General features: G+C 45.9%; 1 protein-coding gene and 1 long non-coding RNA gene across 2 annotated transcripts in view; both read right to left on the reverse strand.

Annotated features, from left to right (window-relative positions):
* The window catches only part of LOC142217205 (uncharacterized), a 56501-nt gene extending 40091 nt beyond the window's left edge, over positions 1-16410 (reverse strand). The window contains exons 1-5 of the mRNA XM_075285393.1: positions 16384-16410; positions 12591-12815; positions 12234-12259; positions 10685-10961; positions 181-408 (exon numbers count right to left, since the gene is read on the reverse strand). Of these exons, the coding sequence (XP_075141494.1) occupies positions 181-408; positions 10685-10961; positions 12234-12259; positions 12591-12804 (745 nt within the window). The 5' untranslated portion in view covers positions 12805-12815; positions 16384-16410. The remainder of the gene's footprint in view (positions 1-180; positions 409-10684; positions 10962-12233; positions 12260-12590; positions 12816-16383) is intronic.
* A 40-nt stretch (positions 16411-16450) lies between these two features.
* Positions 16451-20384, reverse strand: LOC142216373 (uncharacterized). The gene is made up of 3 exons (XR_012717341.1): positions 20283-20384; positions 19903-19984; positions 16451-16640 (listed from the first exon to the last, which is right to left on the reverse strand). It is a non-coding gene; the product is annotated as an uncharacterized LOC142216373 (long non-coding RNA).
* Positions 20385-20659: the final 275 nt, after the last annotated feature.

The following is a 20659-nucleotide window of genomic DNA, read 5'->3' on the forward strand; positions in this document are numbered from 1 at the left end:
CTGGACACTGCCTGACAGGTTTCCATCTTATGTCTGCAGAAGACGGAAACCTGATACGGACACCGAGACGCTGGTGTAAACCCAGCGTCACTTGCATTTTTACTATTGTGAAGGGAGGCGTTTGCTCAAAATTTTTCCAATATACTTTTAACCTATTGTACTAATAATAGATGATAATACCAGTTTTTCTCTCTTTCATCATTTCAGTCATTGTCTGCAGTTTCATCTTCAGTTGTTCTCGGATCACCATGAGACGTCTCTGATAGTTTGATGTCTTCTCCTCAGGGCTGATGAGAAATATCTCCTGGACCTGTTCCCTGATACTCGGCTGATGCTCCAGGACTTGTATTTTCTGGTGGTCACTGCTGTCAGTCACATCGTCTATTACAATAATGAGGTTCTTCTTCCCTGTGCAGAGAATATAAAGGTCCTCACATCACACTGGATGTATTAATAACCACTTGAGATTCGATACTCGTTTCGAGTAGAGCCTCAATATTCGACTACTCGATCAAATATCGAATTCCATTATAGTCTACGGGAAAAAATGCTTGGTTCAGGGGAAACCACTATTCGACTAAAGGAGAGTCACCAAGTCCACGAGTAGCAGGAGGAGAGTGTTTAGGAGGAGCTAAAGCGCACGGACCCCATTATAGTCTATGGGGTCTGTGCGCTTTAACTGCATAGCGCTTGCAGTTGCGCTGATAAAACGTAAGCTCCCTCGTAACTGCAAACTGACAACTCTCCCGATTAGCAAAGACGAGCCTGCAGCAAATCAACGTTGGTTCTGCAGCAGGCTCGTCCTTACTAGTCGGGATAGCTGGCAGCTTGCTGTTACGAGGTAGCTGACTTTTTTGTCATAGGAATACATTGACCAGCGTTGATTGGCCAGTGTACAGCATTCGGCCAATCAACACTGGTTCTTCCGGAGGCTCATCTGTGAGGAGGCGGAGTCTAAGATCGAACCACAATGGAGACTGCTGTGGTCTGATCTTAGACTCCACCTCCTCACAGACGAGCCTCCGGCAGAACCAGCGTTGTTTGGACGAATGCTGTACACTGGCCAATCAACGCTGATCAATTCATTCCAATTCATTCCACTGTATAGCATTTGGCCAATCAACGCTGGTTCTGAATCGAATTTTACTGAGAATAGCTAGTAGTATTCGATTGAGTACGAATATTTCAAATACCGTAGTATTCGATAGAATACTACTCGCTCATCTCTAATAATCACACATGACTAGAGATGAGCGAACAGTGTTCTATCGAACTCATGTTCGATCGGATATTAGGCTGTTCGGCATGTTCGAATCGAATCGAACACCGCGTGGTAAAGTGCGCCATTACTCGATTCCCCTCCCACCTTCCCTGGCGCCTTTTTTGCTCCAATAACAGCGCAGGGTAGGTGGGACAGGAACTACGACACCGGTGACGTTGAAAAAAGTAGGAAAAACCCATTGGCTGCCGAAAACATGTGACCTCTAATTTAAAAGAACAGCGACGCCCAGGTTCGCGTCATTCTGAGCTTGCAATTCACCGGGGACGGAGGTTTCCGTCCATTTAGCTAGGGCTTAGATTCTGGTAGGCAGGGACAGGCTAGGATAGGAAGGAGAAGACAACCAACAGCTCTTGTAAGAACTAAATTCCAGGGAGAAGCTTGTCAGTGTAACGTGGCACTGACGGGCTCAATCACCGCAACCCAGCTTTCCCAGGATCCTGAATGGAATACACTGACAGTGTATTCCCGTATACCCTATATATACACCCCAAATCCCCGTTCCAACGGTGTGCCCCCCCCCCTTCACCCCAGAAATACCCTGCAAGTCCCCTAGCAATAGAATTGGGGCTATATACACCCACTATTTTTGCTACTGCCATATAGTGCCATTGTCTGACTGGGAATGCAAAGAATATATTGTAGTTACAAATACCTTCAAGTCCTGCCACTGCCATATAGTGCCATTGTCTGACTGGGAATGCAAAGAATATATTGTAGTTACAAATACCTTCAAGTCCTGCCACTGCCATATAGTGCCATTGTCTGACTGGGAATTCAAAGAATATATTGGGGTTACGTGCACCCACAATTTTTGCTACTGGTATATAGTGCCAGTTTCTGAGTGGAAATTCCCCAAATAATTTGGGGATTCATTCACCCTACATCTCAGGCTCTTGCCATATTCACCCAGGTTGTCAGTGCTGCACCAGCTCGTTCCCAGACAGCTCGGCCCGAAAAACACATTACCTATATAGAGGATTTGGACAATGAAGACAACATGTTCTAAATCTAATGTCTGCACCTTCTCCAGAATTAAAATAAAGGCAGCGTTTAACTTTCAAATAGCACGGCACAAAGGAAGATCTTATCAGCTTGTCTCATGACATGCTACTAAAAAGTGTCATTTGTGTATCTTAATGTAAATATAGTTGTATAAGCTTTTTGGGTTTTAGGCACTGCCAAGTTATTTATTACCACCCGCTCCCTTATAATGATGATGACGCCAAAGTCACTGTGGGTGTTCAGAGCTCACAGCTTAGGTTGACATTTGTCTTGCTCTCTGTCGGTACCAGCTGTCTTTTTGGATACCGAAAAGTTATGTTGACTTTATTAACAGCTATAGAAGCTTTAGCCAGGTTGTGACGGTGTGTAACCCTAACAACACTAAGTGGCATACACATTAATAGTCAGTCTATGTACGCTAAACGTATCACTGAAGTAATTTTTTTTCCCTCTCCCCTAATATAAGAAATGATGAGAAAGTAGAAGATATGGGTCAAGAATAACCGCGCCTTCTTGGGATCTTTAGTAGTTAGTAGAGATATTTCGCTTTAATGAGAAAATATATTTTCCTCACAAAAAGGATGGTGGAAAGGGAGTTAACCGAGTATAATTGGCAGCGTTATACTCTACCGATACTAAGTCGGTGTAAATATAGCACATGTGTATTGGATATACCAATAAAGAAAGTAAAACGCGCTCACTCGGACTAAATTGATAAATAAAAACAAAAAAATGTTTATTTAAAATAAACATTTTTTTGTTTTTATTTATCAATTTAGTCCGAGTGAGCGCGTTTTACTTTCTTTATTGGTATATCCAATACACATGTGCCCTAATATAAGAAAGGAACAGACATTAGACCTAGACCGGGGTTCGAGGCTTGTAAAAATCCAGTATTATTTGTTCTTCATGATGTGAAATATGTGTTGAAAAGCAACCCAAGATGAAGTCAGCCATGAGTGCCAGTGTGTTACTTGGCATGCCTTTGCTGGCCCCAATTGTAAGGGTCACTCTCCATTTCCTCCATTTTCCACTCCCCTTCACACCATTTGTGGTGAAGCAATGGGATGCACTGAAGTGCACCCTCTAGCCTTGTGTGGGACAGGGACATCAGATGCCACTCCAACCCCCTCGTCTTCCTCCGCCAGCCAACGGAGCGAAGATGAGAGGAGTGTGCTCTGAATATTTTCTGCCTAGCAGAGGCTAGTTCTCACTTACGAAAATGGCCCCACTTTGACCTGTATATCAGGCACAATGGTGTAGGTTTCAAAGAAACATGGCACCAACAAGTTGAAAAACGTGGGCCATGCGTGGACCGTGTTTGAGTCTGGCAAGCTCCAGATCTGCTACCAGGTTCCAGCCATTATCACAGGCGCAAAAATGCCAGGCCCCAGGTGTAGCAGGGAAAAAAAAATGCCATCTCAGCCAGGATGGCATCCCTGACCTCAGAGGCACTGTGCTGTCTGTCCCCCAGGCTGATCAGTTTCAGCACGGCCTGCTGACATCTCCCCACGCCAGTGTTACAGCGTTTGCCGCTAGTAGCTGGGGTGGAGGTTGCAGCATCGTAGGGTTTCAGTCTACTCCTGCCATGAATTTTGGCCTGGGAGAGGAGATAGGCCACCCCAGTTTGCACCCGGGGACCAGACTCCACCACATTCACCCTGCCTGTCATTAAAGATAAGCACTGCAGCATCCCTTGTCCATGTGTCGGTGGTCAAGTGGACCTTGCAGCAAAGCGCAGAGCTCTGGGCCCGACTGATGTTATGGGACACATGCAGGCGCAAGGCAGGGACAGCACACCAAGAGAAGTAGTAACGGCTAGGCCCAGCATAGGGAGGTGCCCCAGCTGCCATCTGCTGATGGAAGGCCTGGGTATCCAGAAGCATAAACAAACACCAACATCTCCAGGGCCAGCAGTTTATCGATGAGGCTGTTAAAGGCTTGGGCATGGGGGTGGGTTGTGTTGTACTTCTGCCTGCAATGAAAAGCTTGGGAGATGTGGAGTGGCTGGGAAGAGGCGCATGATGGTGCAGGCCAAAAGGGCGCATGAGGGTGAACTCCCCAATGTGTCAGAGATAGGTGTGTAGGTGTCCTTGCATCATATACTTGCACCATACTTGGCTTTGGAAGTTAATTTTGTGCCAAAAAGTGGTTAAGACAGCAATACCTCAGCTACTCCCGTTACACTGTCTATTGACAACTCCAGCCCTGAAATTACCACCTTTGGAAGTGGACCACCACTTCTAAGATCCCAAAGGAAGTAGGCAAGAGATGTGCAGTGCAGAAAAAAAGATGAAAAAATAAGTGTAGGCAGTAGAGCACAGAGGGATCGGAGAGGACAGAGCTGGTGTCGGCCAGGTATTCCCACAACATGCGCCTATACTTGTCCCTCCTGGTGACACTAGGCCCCTGAGTGGCAGTAATTTGTCAGGGGGGGGCCATTAACGTGTTCCAGACCTAGGAATAAGTCTTCCAACAGGGTAGAGTTTTGCATGCCTTTGCTTCTACCCACTGTTTTTGCTGCTTAGCTTCCCTCCACATCTACACTGCTTTAGCCCCTAAACATCACCCCAGTTTATGCCTTTGCTTCTACCCTGTTTTTTTGTTGAATTAGCTTCCCTCCACATCTACACTGCTTTAGCCCCTAAACATCACCCCAGTTTATGCCTTTGCTTCTACCCTGTTTTTTTGTTGAATTAGCTTCCCTCCACATCTACACTGCTTTAGCCCCTAGACATCACCCCTGTCCATGTGGGGTCGGTGGCCTCGTCATTCACCAACTCCTCTTCCAATTGCGCACTGCCCTCTTACTGCAAACCGCACATGACCACAGCTTGCCCTGATGGCAACTGTGTCTCATGATCCTCACTGAGGTCCAGACAAGTCGGTGGCAGGTCCAAAACCCCAAAATTGGAAGGAAATGGCGGATGCTGCAGTATTTCTAACAGCTGTTCCTGGTGCTCGGGCCTGGTCTGTGTTGTACCCTGCACCCTGCTTAACGCAGCTGCCATATCCGGAGTTGTGCTGAGCGCATGCTAATGTTTCATGTCCAGTGCAATGGATGGGATGGGATTTCACATAAGTCTGCCACCCATGGCCACTCATGGTTGAGCAACTGAGGGAGTTGACTTTGACGAACCCGAGGGTTTTGGAGTTGGAACTACATCAAAGGTCTGTGCTGCTCACACACTCTGCTCAACACATGATATGTTTAGTGCCAGCAGTGTGGAGACGTCGCACAACAGCTGTTGTTCCAGCAGGTACAGGCGTTGTAGGAGTGCATAGAGGCTAGCAGCGGCAACTATAGACTTTAAAAACTATCCGCACAAGCGCCACACTTTCACCAGTAGCTCAGGAACATTGGGGTACCTTTTTAAAAAGATTAGCAGCAATGAGTTAAAAACGTGGCCCAGGCATGGAATATGTTGCAGGCTGCCAAGCTACAGAGCCGATCCCAGGTTACGGCCATTATCATACATGACAACATGCCTGGGCCCAGATGCAGTGGCAAAAACCACATTGCCGTCTCATCGAGGATGGCATGACTCACTTTGTAGGCAGTGTGCTGTCTGGCCCCCAAGCTGATGAGCTTCAGCACGGCCCGCTGACGTCTCCCCACACCAGTGTTGCAGCGTTTCCAGCTCGTAGCTGGGGTCAATCTAACAGCGGAGGAGGAGGACGGTGGTGTTTCAGCCCTCCTCCCAGGAATGTTTTGTGGGGAGACAAGTCAGGAAAATTCTTGAAACAGGGGAGAGTTTTGCATCTTTGCCCTTGCTGCCTATGGGCATCCCTTTGCCTCTAGCCACCATTTTCCCTGCTTTGCTTGCCTCCACATCCACACTGCTTTTGCCCCTAGACATCACCCCAGTCCATGCCTCTGCTTTTACCCCCAGTTTTTTATGCTTAGCTTGCCTCCACATCCACACTGCTTTTGCCCCTACACATTACCCCTATCCATGCCTGTGCCTCTAGCCATAACTCTGCCACCCATGGAAACTCATGGTGCAGAAAGTGAGGGAGCTGACTCTGAGGAACCCTTGGGTTTTGTAGCTGGTACTCCATCAAAGGTCTCTGCTGCTCACACACCCTGCTCAACATACGGTATCTAGGGTTTGAGCGTGTGGTGACCTCGCACAACAGTAGGTGCTTCAGGCAGATGTAGGCCTTGCTGGAGTGTATTGCGGCTAGCTCCAGGTACTGTAGACTTGGGAAAGTGGGTGTCCAAGTGCCCCACTTTCACCCTTATCTCTGCTAATTTGGGGTATGTTTTTAAAAATCGTTGCACCACTAGATTGAACACGTGGGCCAGGCATGGAACGTGTTGGAGGCTGGCAAGCTCCAGAGCCCTCCAACAAGACAAAAAAGCCTGGCCCCAGGGGCAGCGGGGATAAACAAATTGCCATCTCATCCAGGATGGCATCCCTGACCTCAGAGGCAGTGTGCTGTCCGTCCCCCAAGCTGATGAGCTTCAGCCCGGCCCTCTGACGTCTCCCCACACCAGTGTTGCTGCGTTTCCAGCTCGTAGCTGGGGTCAATCTAACAGTGGAGGAGGAGGGTGGTGTTTCAGCCCTCCTCCCAGGAATGTTGTGTGGGGAGACAAGTCAGTCTACCACATTTTGCGACCCGGTCCATGCCTCAAGTACATTCAACCACTGTGCCAAGATTAAAAGTTAGCGTCCCTGTCCGCATGCACTTGTCCATTCATAGCTGGTCACGTGGAACTTTTGGGCAAAGCGCTGAACTTAGAGACCGCCTCATGTTTGGGGAAAAGTGCTGGTGTGGATGGCACAGTGAAGTGGCGCAGTAGCCAGCAGGCCCAAAAAGGGCAGAGTGTCCACGAGCCGGGACCCCAACATCTCCTGGGCCAGAATTTTTGAGATGAGGCCGTTGAAGCCTTGGGCATGTGGGTGGGATGTGCTGTACTTTAGCCTGGAATGAAAGGCCTGGGAGATGGGGAGTCGCATTGCAAAGTGTGTAAACCACACTCAGTTTGTCCTCGACCTATACATTTAGAAATTATCTCCCCCAGCGAGGAACGTGGCCTCGATGGGGGAATTTTTCTAAGGAAGCTAGAAAAGAGGGCATCTTGGGCCTTGCTGGCTCAGGTCTAGCTTCTGTCATGCAGCTGTCTTCTGCCTCTGGACATCCCTTTGCCTCTAGCCACCTTTTTCCCTGCTTAGCTTGCCTCCACATCCACACTGCTTTTGCCCCTAGACATCACCCCAGTCCATGCCTTAGCTTGTACCCCCAGTTTTTGCTGCTTAGCTTGCCTCCACATCCACACTGCTTTTGCCCCTAGACATCACCCCAGTCCATGCCTTAGCTTGTACCCCCAGTTTTTGCTGCTTAGCTTGCCTCCACATCCACACTGCTTTTGCCCCTAGACATCATCCCTATCCATGCCTCTTCCCCTAGCCATAACTCTGCCACCCCTGGAAACTCATGGTGCAGAAACTTTGGGAGCTGACTTTGAGGAACCCTTGGGTTTTGTAGATGGAACTCCATCAAAGGTCTGTGCAGCTCACACACCCTGCTCAAGATATGGTATTGTAGGGTTTCAGCGTGTGTGAATGACGGACAACAGCCTGTGTTTGGACAGATGTAGGCCTTGCTAGAGTGTTTTTAGGCTAGCAGCGACTCCTGTACACTTGCAAAAGTGGGCGCACAAGCGCCGCATTTTCAACAGTAGCTTCGGTACATTTGGGTATGTTTTCAAAAAACGTTGCACCACTAGGTTAGACGTGGGCCAAACATGGAACGTGTTGGAGGCTGGCAAGTTCCAGAGCCGCTACCAGGTTCCAGCCATTATCACAGGCGTAAAAATGCCAGGCCCCAGGTGTAGCAGGGAAAAAAAAATGCCATCTCAGCCAGGATGGCATCCCTGACCTCGGAGGCACTGTGCTGTCTGTCCCCCAAGCTGATGAGCTTCAGCACTGCCTGCTGACGTCTCCCCACACCAGTGTTTTAGCGTTTGCCGCTAGTAGCTGGGGTGGAGGTTGCAGCGTCGTAGGGTTTCAGTCTACTCCTGCCATGAATTTTGGCCTGGGAGAGGAGATAGGGTACCTCAGTTTGCACCCCGGGACCAGACTCCACCACATTCACCCTGCCTGTCCTTAAAGATAAGCAGCATCCCTGACCACAGGCGCTTGTCCAAGTGTCGGTGGTCAAGTGGACCTTGCAGCAAAGCGCGGAACTAAGGGCCCACCTGATGTTGAGTGACACAAGCTGGTGCAAGGCGGGGACACCACACTGGGAGAAGTTGTGACGGCTAGGGACGGCATAGTGAGGTGCCACAGTTGCCATCAGGTCCGGGAAGGCGGGAGTTTCAACAAGCCGGAACGCCAACATCTCCTGGGCCAGCAGTTTAGCGATGTTGGTGTTCTAGGCTTGCGTGGGTGGGTGGTTAGCGGTGTATTTCTGCCGGTGCTCCAATGTCTGAGAGATGGTGGGTTGTTGTAAAGAAGCGCCTGATGGTGCCTTTGATGGTGCAGGAGAAGGAGATAAGACAGAAACAGAGGCAGATGAAGTGATGTCCTGGCTCGTCCTCTGGAGCGCATCGCCAGCACCATGAGCAGAGGCAGTGGCATGAACAGCGGGCGACGTTTGTCCTGCCGTTGCTGCCTGCCACTGATTCCAGTGCTTGGATTCCAAATGACGGTGCATTGAAGTGGTGGACAGGTTGCTCTTCTCAGGGCCCCTACTCGATTTCAAGAGGCAAATTGTGTAGACGACACTATATCTGTCCTCGGCGCATTCCTTGAAAAAACTCTACACCTTCGAGAAACGTGCCCTCGATGGGGGAGTTTTTCCGGGCTGGGTACAAAAGGGAACATCTTCGGACATTCCGGGTCTGGCCTGGCTTCGGCAAAGCTGTTGACCTCTGCCTCTAGCTACCCTTTTTGGTGCTGCACCTGCCTCAACATCCACACTACTTTCCCAGCTTGACATCCGCCTTGTCCAGGTGGGGTCGGTGTCCTCGTCGTCCACCACCTCCTCTTCCAACTCCTGTCTCGCCTCCTCCTCCTGCACAATGCGCATGTCAACTGGCTGCCCTGACAGCAACTGCATCTCATCGTCGTCGATGAGGGTGGGTTGCTGGTCATCCGCCACCAAATCGACCGGAGATGGAGGAGACTCTAGTGTTTGAGCATCTGGACACAGATACTCGTCTGTTAGGTCCGTGGAATCGCGAAATGGAGGGGCAGGTTGCGGTACAGTCAAAGGAAGGGAGAACAGCTCTGGGGAGCAGGGACAGTTGGGGTTATTGTTCTGGGAAGATTGGGAATTTTGGGTGGAAGGAGGACAAGACTGTTGGGTAAGAGGAGGTAGAGGCTGACTGGCTGGTGGACAATGTGCTTTAAGCGTTATCCGACAGCCATTGCAAGACCTGTTCCTGGTTCTCGGGCCTACTAAGGTTTGTACCATTCAGCCTAGTTAATGTGGAACTTTTGTGCAAAGTGCAGAACTTAGGGCCTGCCTGATGTTAAGGGACACACGCTGGTACAAGGCTCAACTCACCCTAAGTGCCAAAAACACTGCTGGTGCAAGGCTCTACTCATGCCAAGGGCCTCAATCTCTGCTGGTAGCTCAGCTTAAGGTCCTGTAACTTTGTTTGGAAGGGCTCATGTTAAGGGCTAGAAAAGTGAATTTTGGATGGTCTTACCACATCTCACACACACACACACACACACACACACACACACACACACACACACACACTCAAAATGACAGTTAAGGGTGAGGGCTTTTGGATTTCCCATTGTCTATTCCATCCGTGGTTGTCATGGGGAACGTGATTTAAAGGGGTGGTTGTTACTGTTTGTTGAGCTTAAATTGGGGTTTGTGTCCATCCATTTGGGGAGTAAAGAAGGTTTCCAGGTATTTTCCCACTTTGATAGAGGTTTTTTTGAATGTGGAAAGTGTGTAGTTGTTAGGCTGTGATAGTGGGGTAATAGAGGATCTTTGGTGTGTTAGATGCCCCCAGACATGCTTCCCCTGCTGTCCCAGTGTCATTCCAGAGGTGTTGGCATCATTTCCTGGGGTGTCATAGTGGACTTGGTGACCCTCCAGACACGGATTTGGGTTTCCCCCTTAACGAGTATATGTTCCCCATAGACTATAATGGGGTTCGAAACCCTTTCGAACACACGAACAGTGAGCGGCTGTTCGAATCGAATTTCGAACCTCGAACATTTTAGTGTTCGCTCATCTCTACACATGACATCTCACCAGTCACCACCATCACACTATATGTATTAATAACCACGCATCACATACAATACGAATATTGAGATGCAAAACCTTGGACAGATTCCATCACTCAAGTGACATGAGACACAGGGCTGACCTACGAACTATGACGTCACTGGGGGCCCATCCACTCAATCAATCACCTCTTACCAAGTTTAGAGGAGAGAACGTCCCGCTCCTTAACATATAGAGAGTCCATCACATCATGCACGTTGATATCTTCCTTGTTCTTGGTGTGAAACAGAATCCCAAATGTGCACTCAGACACAAACTCAGAATTGAGTTTGTCTAAATTATTGTCGGTAATATAATGGCTGCGGACAGACTGGACTTGGTTACTGAAATTTGGTGATTCAAGCAGCATCTTCAGCCAAGAATAGTCACTTTTTTTGGCTCTTGAAAAAATCACAACAGACTGTTTCCTGACCTGATAAAAAGGAGAAATACGTATTTATAGTGTGTGCAGAGACACGGCCTTAGATAGGAGCTTCTACTGAGACATGTGTCTGATATAAGCACCTTCACCAGACAGGAATAATGGGGGAGTGGGGGCATTTACTAGCTCATCTACAACAGTTTCCATTGCAGATGGGTGTAAATGTGGTGCATATTTGGCATATGACACTTTTTTGCAGCAAATATGTATTACATTGTTCCATCTGTGGAAGTTGGGGAAAATAATAAACACAAGTGCTCAGCTTTCCCTACCTGTTATGGGTTTTCTTGCGGAATACAATGTCCCTTCCCAAGTATCTTCCGGCCTCTTGGGTGACGTTGGCAACTCTTGGTCACTATAAAGGGCTGTGATTGGGCCACAGAGGTCAGATGGTGCGAGTTGATGTAATGACACTTGGACCCAAACTGTATGAGGCTGTGACCAATAGGCCGGAAGCACCCAGGAAAGAAAATTAGATACATTGAGAGAACCCAGGAGAGGTTCTCCCATGAGAACAATCTCACTCCCCTCCAGTCCATCTTAAACTGTGCTTATACACCTCGCCCCCCGTTCTTCATCGGCTACTCCACCTTGCCAGTCCCTTCACTGGCTACCTGTTGCCCAGCGAATTGAGTTCAAGTTATTAATGTTAACATACAAAGCCATCCACAATCTGTTCCCTTCATATATCTCTGAACCAATCTCCTACCTGCCCACACGTAACCTCAGATCCTCCAATGACCTCCTACTCCGCTCTGCTCTCATCCGCTCCTCACACAACTGTCTCCAAGATTTCTCCCGTGCATCCCCCATACTCTGGAACTCCTTACCAAGACACATAAGACTGATCCCCACAATCACAGGCTTCAAGAAGGCCCTGAAGACTCCCTTATTCAGGAAGGCCTACAACCTCCAGTAACGCTACTGTCACCACCTTAACAGTCTCTCTCCTCACCTTCTGTCTCTATCCCTCTTCCCTCATAGAGTGTAAGCCCTTGCGGGAAGGGCCCTCTACCCCACTGTGCCAGTCGGTTATTGTTAGTATAATATTCGTTTGTATATTTTGTGTATTGTATGTAAACCATCACATGTGAAGCACCATGGAAGTAATATAATAATGTACAGCACCATGGAATTAATATAATAATGTACAGCACCATGGAAGTAATGGTGCTATATAAATAAACAATAATAATAAAAATTAATATAATGGTGAATCTCCCACAGTGTATTTATCAGTAGATCTTGTGAGTTATTTCTTACCCCTCCTGGCTGGTAGACATTAGGTTCTGTGAAGAAAGAAAGAAAAGTGATGACTAACAAGAGATACTGCAATATAGCAAAATACTAGACCTGAGGTAGGTCTAGGCCAGGTAGTAAATGGCAGTGGCCAGGACAAGGTTAGCTATTCAGCATGGAATAAATAATAAGCCTCAGTCTGTCTCTGTTTCTACATAACACCCACCAGACTAGCCCCCTCCTTTTCCAGAGGTCCCCCCTACATGTGTAAACACACACACACACACCGTACACCACACACATACACACACACACGTACTACTCCCAACAGTTAGATATTGTTGTTTTTGTAAGTATGTAACAATAGATTATCGCAGTCACCTGCAGACTCCTGTAGAATATTCTTCATCCTCTTCACCTTGTTTGCCATCCTCTCTTCTATAGACACATCCGCTTTGGTTAATGCGCTGTTCACACTGATCTCGGCCTCGGTCACAGTCACCAGGAGACACTCCCGGTATGGTTCTTTTTTCCATTGGTCAATTTTTCTTTTCTCAGTCTGACTGTCCTCCAGACCAAGAATCACCATGATCATGTTTCCTGGCCCTGAAGATACAGAAGTGACACATTTATATTAACTTTCCTGGGCACAACTACTCCCATCATTGGCACTAATACACAAGTAGAAATCTCAAGATTAGAGGCTCTCATGCTCTAAACTGGCATGAAACGCAATAGTGATATCTCATCATTTGTAAAACCCAATTATGGCAAATATACGCCCTGCACATTTTTCAGCAGAAAGCCCCACCCTAATCCCTGCAGTGCTTTACAGATTGTCATCATTCATTTTTCCAAGTAGGACTCAGACTCTAAAATGTAACGTTATAACTAGAGATGAGCGAACACTAAAATGTTCGAGGTTCAAAATTCGATTCGAACAGCCGCTCACTGTTCGAGTGTTCGAATGGGTTTCGAACCCCATTATAGTCTATGGGGAACATAAACTCGTTAAGGGGGAAACCCAAATTCGTGTCTGGAGGGTCACCAAGTCCACTATGACACCCCAGGAAATGATACCAACACCCTGGAATGACACTGGGACAGCAGGGGAAGCATGTCTGGGGGCATAAAAGTCACTTTATTTCATGGAAATCCCTGTCAGTTTGCGATTTTCGCAAGCTAACTTTTCCCCATAGAAATGCATTGGCCAGTGCTGATTGGCCAGAGTACGGAACTCGACCAATCAGCGCTGGCTCTGCTGGAGGAGGCGGAGTCTAAGATCGCTCCACACCAGTCTCCATTCAGGTCCGACCTTAGACTCCGCCTCCTCCGGCAGAGCCAGCGCTGATTGGCCGAAGGCTGGCCAATGCATTCCTATGCGAATGCAGAGACTTAGCAGTGCTGAGTCAGTTTTGCTCAACTACACATCTGATGCACACTCGGCACTGCTACATCAGATGTAGCAATCTGATGTAGCAGAGCTGAGGGTGCACTAGAACCCCTGTGCAAACTCAGTTCACGCTAATAGAATGCATTGGCCAGCGCTGATTGGCCAATGCATTCTATTAGCCCGATGAAGTAGAGCTGAATGTGTGTGCTAAGCACACACATTCAGCACTGCTTCATCACGCCAATATAATGCATTTGCCAGTGCTGATTGGCCAGAGTACGGAATTCGGCCAATCAGCGCTGGCTCTGCTGGAGGAGGCGGAGTCTAAGGTCGGACCTGAATGGAGACTGGTGTGGAGCGATCTTAGACTCCGCCTCCTCCAGCAGAGCCAGCGCTGATTGGTCGAGTTCCGTACTCTGGCCAATCAGCGCTGGCCAATGCATCCCTATGGGAAAAAGTTTATCTCACAAAAATCACAATTACACACCCGATAGAGCCCCAAAAAGTTATTTTTAATAACATTCCCCCCTAAATAAAGGTTATCCCTAGCTATCCCTGCCTGTACAGCTATCCCTGTCTCATAGTCACAAAGTTCACATTCTCATATGACCCGGATTTGAAATCCACTATTCGTCTAAAATGGAGGTCACCTGATTTCGGCAGCCAATGACTTTTTCCAATTTTTTTCAATGCCCCCGGTGTCGTAGTTCCTGTCCCACCTCCCCTGCGCTGTTATTGGTGCAAAAAAGGCGCCAGGGAAGGTGGGAGGGGAATCGAATTTTGGCGCACTTTACCACGCGGTGTTCGATTCGATTCGAACATGGCGAACACCCTGATATCCGATCGAACATGTGTTCGATAGAACACTGTTCGCTTATCTCTAGTTATAACACTTTAAATTGAAGTTCATAAATTAAATGTTTTTTAAAAAATTAAACATTTATTGTTATAGTAAGTGCATTGTATGTAACGTTCCTGGAGGAGCCGGGTCGAAACTTTGGATTATGTGAACAAGGGAAGAAAGTGTCCCTATGTAAGGTAACACGGATACCCCTGATTCTTTATGTTTTTGTTAAAAAATAAAGTACCATCGTGGTTGTGCCCTAGATTGCAAAATAAGGTTTGGGATTGTGGACATGGAAACGACTCCAGCTGTTGTGGATATAGAAGTTGTTCCTGACAGAAGTGCTGAAACTCTCTTATATGACATGCGGTGCGCCCTGGTACCGTGCTGCACAGGGAATCCTGGGCTGCCTACAATAATATTCCATGATGTCTACTCCATAAAATCAAGTTGAAATAGTGACCTGTTCAGCTATTATTCCCAAACAGTTTAAGCTAGTGGTGAATTGTAAGGCCTGGTATTATAAAATAAATGGATTGCTGTGAGGTCATTCATAAAACTTCTTCGCATAATTTATTTCCCTTCTCTTTTCCCCAGAAAGTGAGATAACACCGCATTGTGGGCATTAACCTTACTGATACCTTTAGTAAATCTGTCCATGATACCATTTTACCATTTAACCTTTCCAGAAACCAGAGTTGGGAAATCCATTGTCTAAACAGCCAGGAGGATATTGAAGGTTCCCAGGCTTGGCATTACTGTGGTTGTATATCAGGCTGCACTAGGCAGGAGTATTTTTACTGTTCCAGAAAAATGTATTGAGACTTCTACCCACCACATGCAATTGCTCTCGTACAATTGTGTAATCAAACATCACATATGCCATTGTACGTATCACCCATACCATTGTATCACCCATACCATTGTAAGTATCACCCATACCATTGTAACTATCACCCATACCATTGTAAGTATCACCCATACCATTGTAAGTATCACCCATACCATTGTAAGTATCACCCATACCATTGTAACTATCACCCATACCATTGTAAGTATCACCCATACCATTGTAACTATCACCCATACCATTGTAAGTATCACCCATACCATTGTAACTATCACCCATACCATTGTATCACCCATACCATTGTAACTATCACCCATACCATTGTAACTATCACCCATACCATTGTAAGTATCACCCATACCATTGTAACTATCACCCATACCATTGTAAGTATCACCCATACCATTGTAAGTATCACCCATACCATTGTAAGTATCACCCATACCATTGTAACTATCACCCATACCATTGTAAGTATCACCCATACCATTGTAACTATCACCCATACCATTGTATCACCCATACCATTGTAACTATCACCCATACCATTGTAAGTATCACCCATACCATTGTAAGTATCACCCATACCATTGTAACTATCACCCATACCATTGTAAGTATCACCCATACCATTGTAAGTATCACCCATACAATTGTAACTATCACCCATACCATTGTAACTATCATCGATACCATTGTAACTATCCCCCATACCATTGTAACTATCACCCATACCATTGTAAGTATCACCCATACCATTGTAAGTATCACCCATACCATTGTAACTATCCCCCATACCATTGTATCACCCATACCATTGTAAGTATCACCCATACCATTGTAACTATCCCCCATACCATTGTAACTATCCCCCATACCATTGTAAGTATCACCCATACCATTGTAACTATCCCCCATACCATTGTATCACCCATACCATTGTAAGTATCACCCATACCATTGTTCCCATCATACAGAATCTGTACACACTGCTTTATCGTTGTCCCATCCCCATCACACATGAAGTGACGCAGAAATCTCAGGATTTATCAGTAGAATTATTCCAACATTCAGAGACATCTCGTACCATGTTTTTGGGAGCAGCGGTCCAGGAATCTTGGTAGGGATGAGCCAGGGATCATCGATGTCTGTGACATGGAGATTATTATGACTGGAGAGAATCTTTCCACCAGTCTCCAGTCATTCTCATTGTCCGGTGAGATCTTTACTACAGAGTCAGAACCTATAATGTCTCTCAGCTCATCCAGCAGCGGTGATATATCTGTACTTATGTCCCAGCAGAAGATTCCCGGGGTTTTCTTTACATCATTGTTATGGCACTGTCTAAGAAATTAAAAAAAGAAACACCTTACAAACAGCAGACATGAAGAGTGTATCACTATGGTATCTCTGAGGTCACATTTATCTGCCTATAGTATGTAGGTAGAGTGTCCCAGGTCCAACTCTATCTGAGTCCTTAGGATGCAGATAGAGTTGAATATAATGGTGAAGCAGGCAGTCTCGTGGCTCCACCATTCCCCTTGTGTCTATATTATTTGGCTGCAGGCAGGTGCAATGTGGTGACATCTTCATGCCTATTGCTCCAAGCTTCTAACAGCAAGAAGAGGAGATCTGTTCTGCGGGAATGGAGCAAGGTGAGTTTTACTTATTTTTGGAATTTTACCTTATATTGGTTATAAACAGTACAGACCAAAAGTTTGGCCACACCTTCTCATTCAAAGAGTTTTCTGTATTTTCATGACTATGATAATTGTAGATTCACACCGAAGGCATTAAAACTATAAGTTAACACATGTGGAATTATATATTTAACAAAAAAGTGAGAAACAACTGAAAATCTGTTTTATATTCTAGGTCTTTCAAAGTAGCCACCTTTTGCTTTGATTGCTGCTTTGCACACTCTTGGCATTCTCTTGATGAGCTTCAAGAGGTAGTCACCGGAAATGGTTTTCACTTCACAGGTGTGCCCTGTCAGGTTTTATAAGTGGTATTTCTTGCCTTATAAATGGGGTTGGGACCATCAGTTGTGTTATGCAAAAGTCAGTTGGATACACAGCTGATAGTCCTACTGAATAGACTGTTAGAATTTGTATTATGGCAAGAAAAAAGAGGCTAAGTAAAGAAAAATGAGTGGCCATCATTACTTTAAGAAATGAAGGTCAGGTAGACCGAAAAAAGGGGAAAACTTTGAAAGTGTCCCAAAGTGCAGTTGCAAAAACCATCAAGTGCTACAAAGAAAATGGCTCACATGAGGACCGCCCCAGGAAAGGAAGACCAAGAGTCACCTCTGCTGCGGAGGATAAGTTAATCCGAGTCACCAGCCTCAGAAATCGCAGGTTAACAGCAGCTCAGATTAGAGACCAGGTCAATGCCAAACAGAGTTTTAGCAGTAGGCACATCTCTACAACATGGGGGTGTTTTGCTGGTGATACTGTTAGGGATTTATTCAAAATTGAAGGCATACTGAACCAACATTGGCTACCACAGCATCTTTTAGCAGCATGCTATTCCATCCAGTTTGCGTTTAATTGGACCATCATTTATTTTTCAACAGGACAATAACCCCAAACACACCTCCAGGCTATGTAAGGGCTATTTGACCAAGAAGGAGAGTGATGGGGTGCTAGGCAAGATGACCTGGCTTCCACAATCACCAGACCTGAACTCAATCGAGGTGGTTTGGGGTGAGCTGGACCGCGGAGTGAAGGCAAAAGGGCCAACAAGTGTAATGCATCTCTGGGAACTCCTTCAAGACTGTTGGAAGACCATTTCAGGTGACTACCTCTTGAAGCTCATCGAAAGAATGCCAAGAGTGTGCAAAGCAGTAATAAAGCAAAAGGTGGCTACTTTGAAGAACCGAGAATATAAGACAGATTTTCAGTTGTTTCACACTTTTTTGTTAAGTATATAATTCCACATGTGTTAATTCATAGTTTTGATGCCTTCAGTGTGAAACTACAATTTCCACAGTCATGAAAATTCAGAAAACTCATTGAATAAGAAGGTGTGTCCAAACTTTTGGTCTGTACAGTACTTAGATGGGTTTAGAGGTGTGGATAAACATATGTAACTTTGCTGCATCACAAGGTTTATCCCTTTTTCTGTCCTCAGAAAGTTATGAGGTTTAGGACAATCTCCTTAGTGCCCAAAAGAGCTCATCAGTACAAAGACTAAGTAGAAGCTGAATGACCTATAATGGGGTCATGTGACACAAGGGTTCAGAGCTAAAGAGCCACATCAGTGAAGAAGAATGAAGAGAAGCGATAGATATATCTCCCTGTAATTTCCTCTAATATTCCATAATGAAAGTCTGGGTATGGTGACGGATGTAGAATTCTTCACTTATCATACTTTCCCCGGTTTTCAGAGCATAAAATTCCTACAAGGTTTCACCAGAGCCCACAGCAAGGCAGGATGGATTTCATTACTTCAGGACTCAAGTTGTAACCCCAGGACAAGGTTCCAGCAAAAAAGTGGACTTGCAAACTAAGGAGCAAATCAAAGACCCCACTGAGGAAAGAAAGTAATATACAAGCCAGTGTGAAAAACCCCCCAGAAGATTATGAGACTGTAAAAAACAACAGCAGAGAAATATCAAGAGTCCAAGCCAGGGATAAGGCAAAATCATCAAGAGATTGGATAACCAGAAGAGTAAACCAAAATCAGTACTCAGGGAATCAGCAGAAAACAGGATAAATTCTGAGAACACAGAGCCAGAATACTAATGTAATCACAGGCAAGTGATAAATGTCAGTATTAGGTTAAAATATCCAGCCTGAGCTCAGGATTGGACAATGAGGCAGCACTTCGATTGGCTGTGTTTTTTCCTGACTGGATGAGCAGACACAGCTAGAGTTTGACTGGTGGGCATGGCAACCTTGAAATGATGGCTATCATCAGCAACAATGTTGGGAATAATGGATGCAAGTAGGAGAGGCAGCAGCTCAGATATTGACATTCTTAACAAAAATTCCCTTGAAAGTTGAGAGAAGGTGTGCAGGAAAGATTACCTGCAGAGAAACTACTACGACTCTCATGACTACTACCACCTACTATTACCCATTGGCTCCGATTCTCTACTAGACTTAGCTATTCAAGCCAATAGATAATATGTGTGCTCTGTTTTTCATAGATTGCTGCAAGAAATAAATCTTTTTTTTTTTTTTTTAATGATTTCAAAAACTGCTAAAACCAGAGGCTTATCCGGACAGAAGAAAGGTTCCACATTAATGTAAAATCATCTGCTTTTTCCATTACACTGCACAGCTGGTTCCAGACTACAGTGTTTGGTCCATGAACTATGGACTGTATGTTGGCCATATTTTCCAGAACGAACATTATGCATGGAAAATGGTCATCTATGCTGTTAGGAGTCTTCCTCCCTGTAGTACTACCGTCCTTTTCTGAAAATATGAATCCAGTAGGGGACAGTAGAGCCACATGGAAGTCAGGGACTACTACAACATACTTAACCATAATGCAACGAGTCTGGGTCCATGTGAGTCCAGCCTTACCCTATACTTATCTATATACCAGCATTAAGTAAACTATAAGGAGATCTAGGTCACATAGATCCATGACTTACTCAGGTGCCGCTCTAGGGGTTGGTGTTGGCTTGCTCTTTGGTAGTTCTGGTTGTTTTTTACTGTCGTTCTTCAGCATGTTTTCTAAAGACAAAACACAACACGTTACCTGCTGGTGGTCTTGTATGAACTTTATCTGCAGACAGTATAGTACTGTGTATCTGTTATGGTCAGGCAGAGCTGTATACACGAATCCTGGTGAGGCTGGATATGTCATCTACAGGTGACGCTGTACTGTATGTCTGTTCCTTGTCTGTGCTGTTATATCCCTGGTGTCTGCAGTACTGTATATAACATGTTGCATGTAGGTGGCGCTGTATCACTCTTACTTGCAGACAATTTACTAGCTCTGTATCTGAAGGGGTCTCTGTGTCAGGGTTACCTGGAGGTGTCACTTTATTGGTCTTTTCCCCAGATATTATCTCCTTCTCTGTATATGCCACTCTTTCCTCCGTGGGGTCTTCATCCAATGCTCAGTTTCCTACTTATTCGTTCCTCCTGGATTTCTGAGGTCTCCTCCTCTGGATCGTCTGCTCCTCAGATCCTTCTTCTTTGCCTTCTTGATGGGTTAATAAACACTAATCTGTTCATACAGCAAGAGGTGCAGAGTGTAGAGTTTATGACCAAGACATCTCCAGGTCCTTCCTTAAGTCTTGGTACAGAGTGTAAAGTTCATGTAAATTCTCTCTCAGATCTGTCACTTGTATTTTCACACTCAGCAAAATTAACCAATCGTATATTATATGGGGAGGGGAGTCA

The sequence above is a fragment of the Leptodactylus fuscus genome, chromosome 8 (assembly GCF_031893055.1).
Source record: "Leptodactylus fuscus isolate aLepFus1 chromosome 8, aLepFus1.hap2, whole genome shotgun sequence".
Taxonomy (NCBI): domain Eukaryota; kingdom Metazoa; phylum Chordata; class Amphibia; order Anura; family Leptodactylidae; genus Leptodactylus; species Leptodactylus fuscus.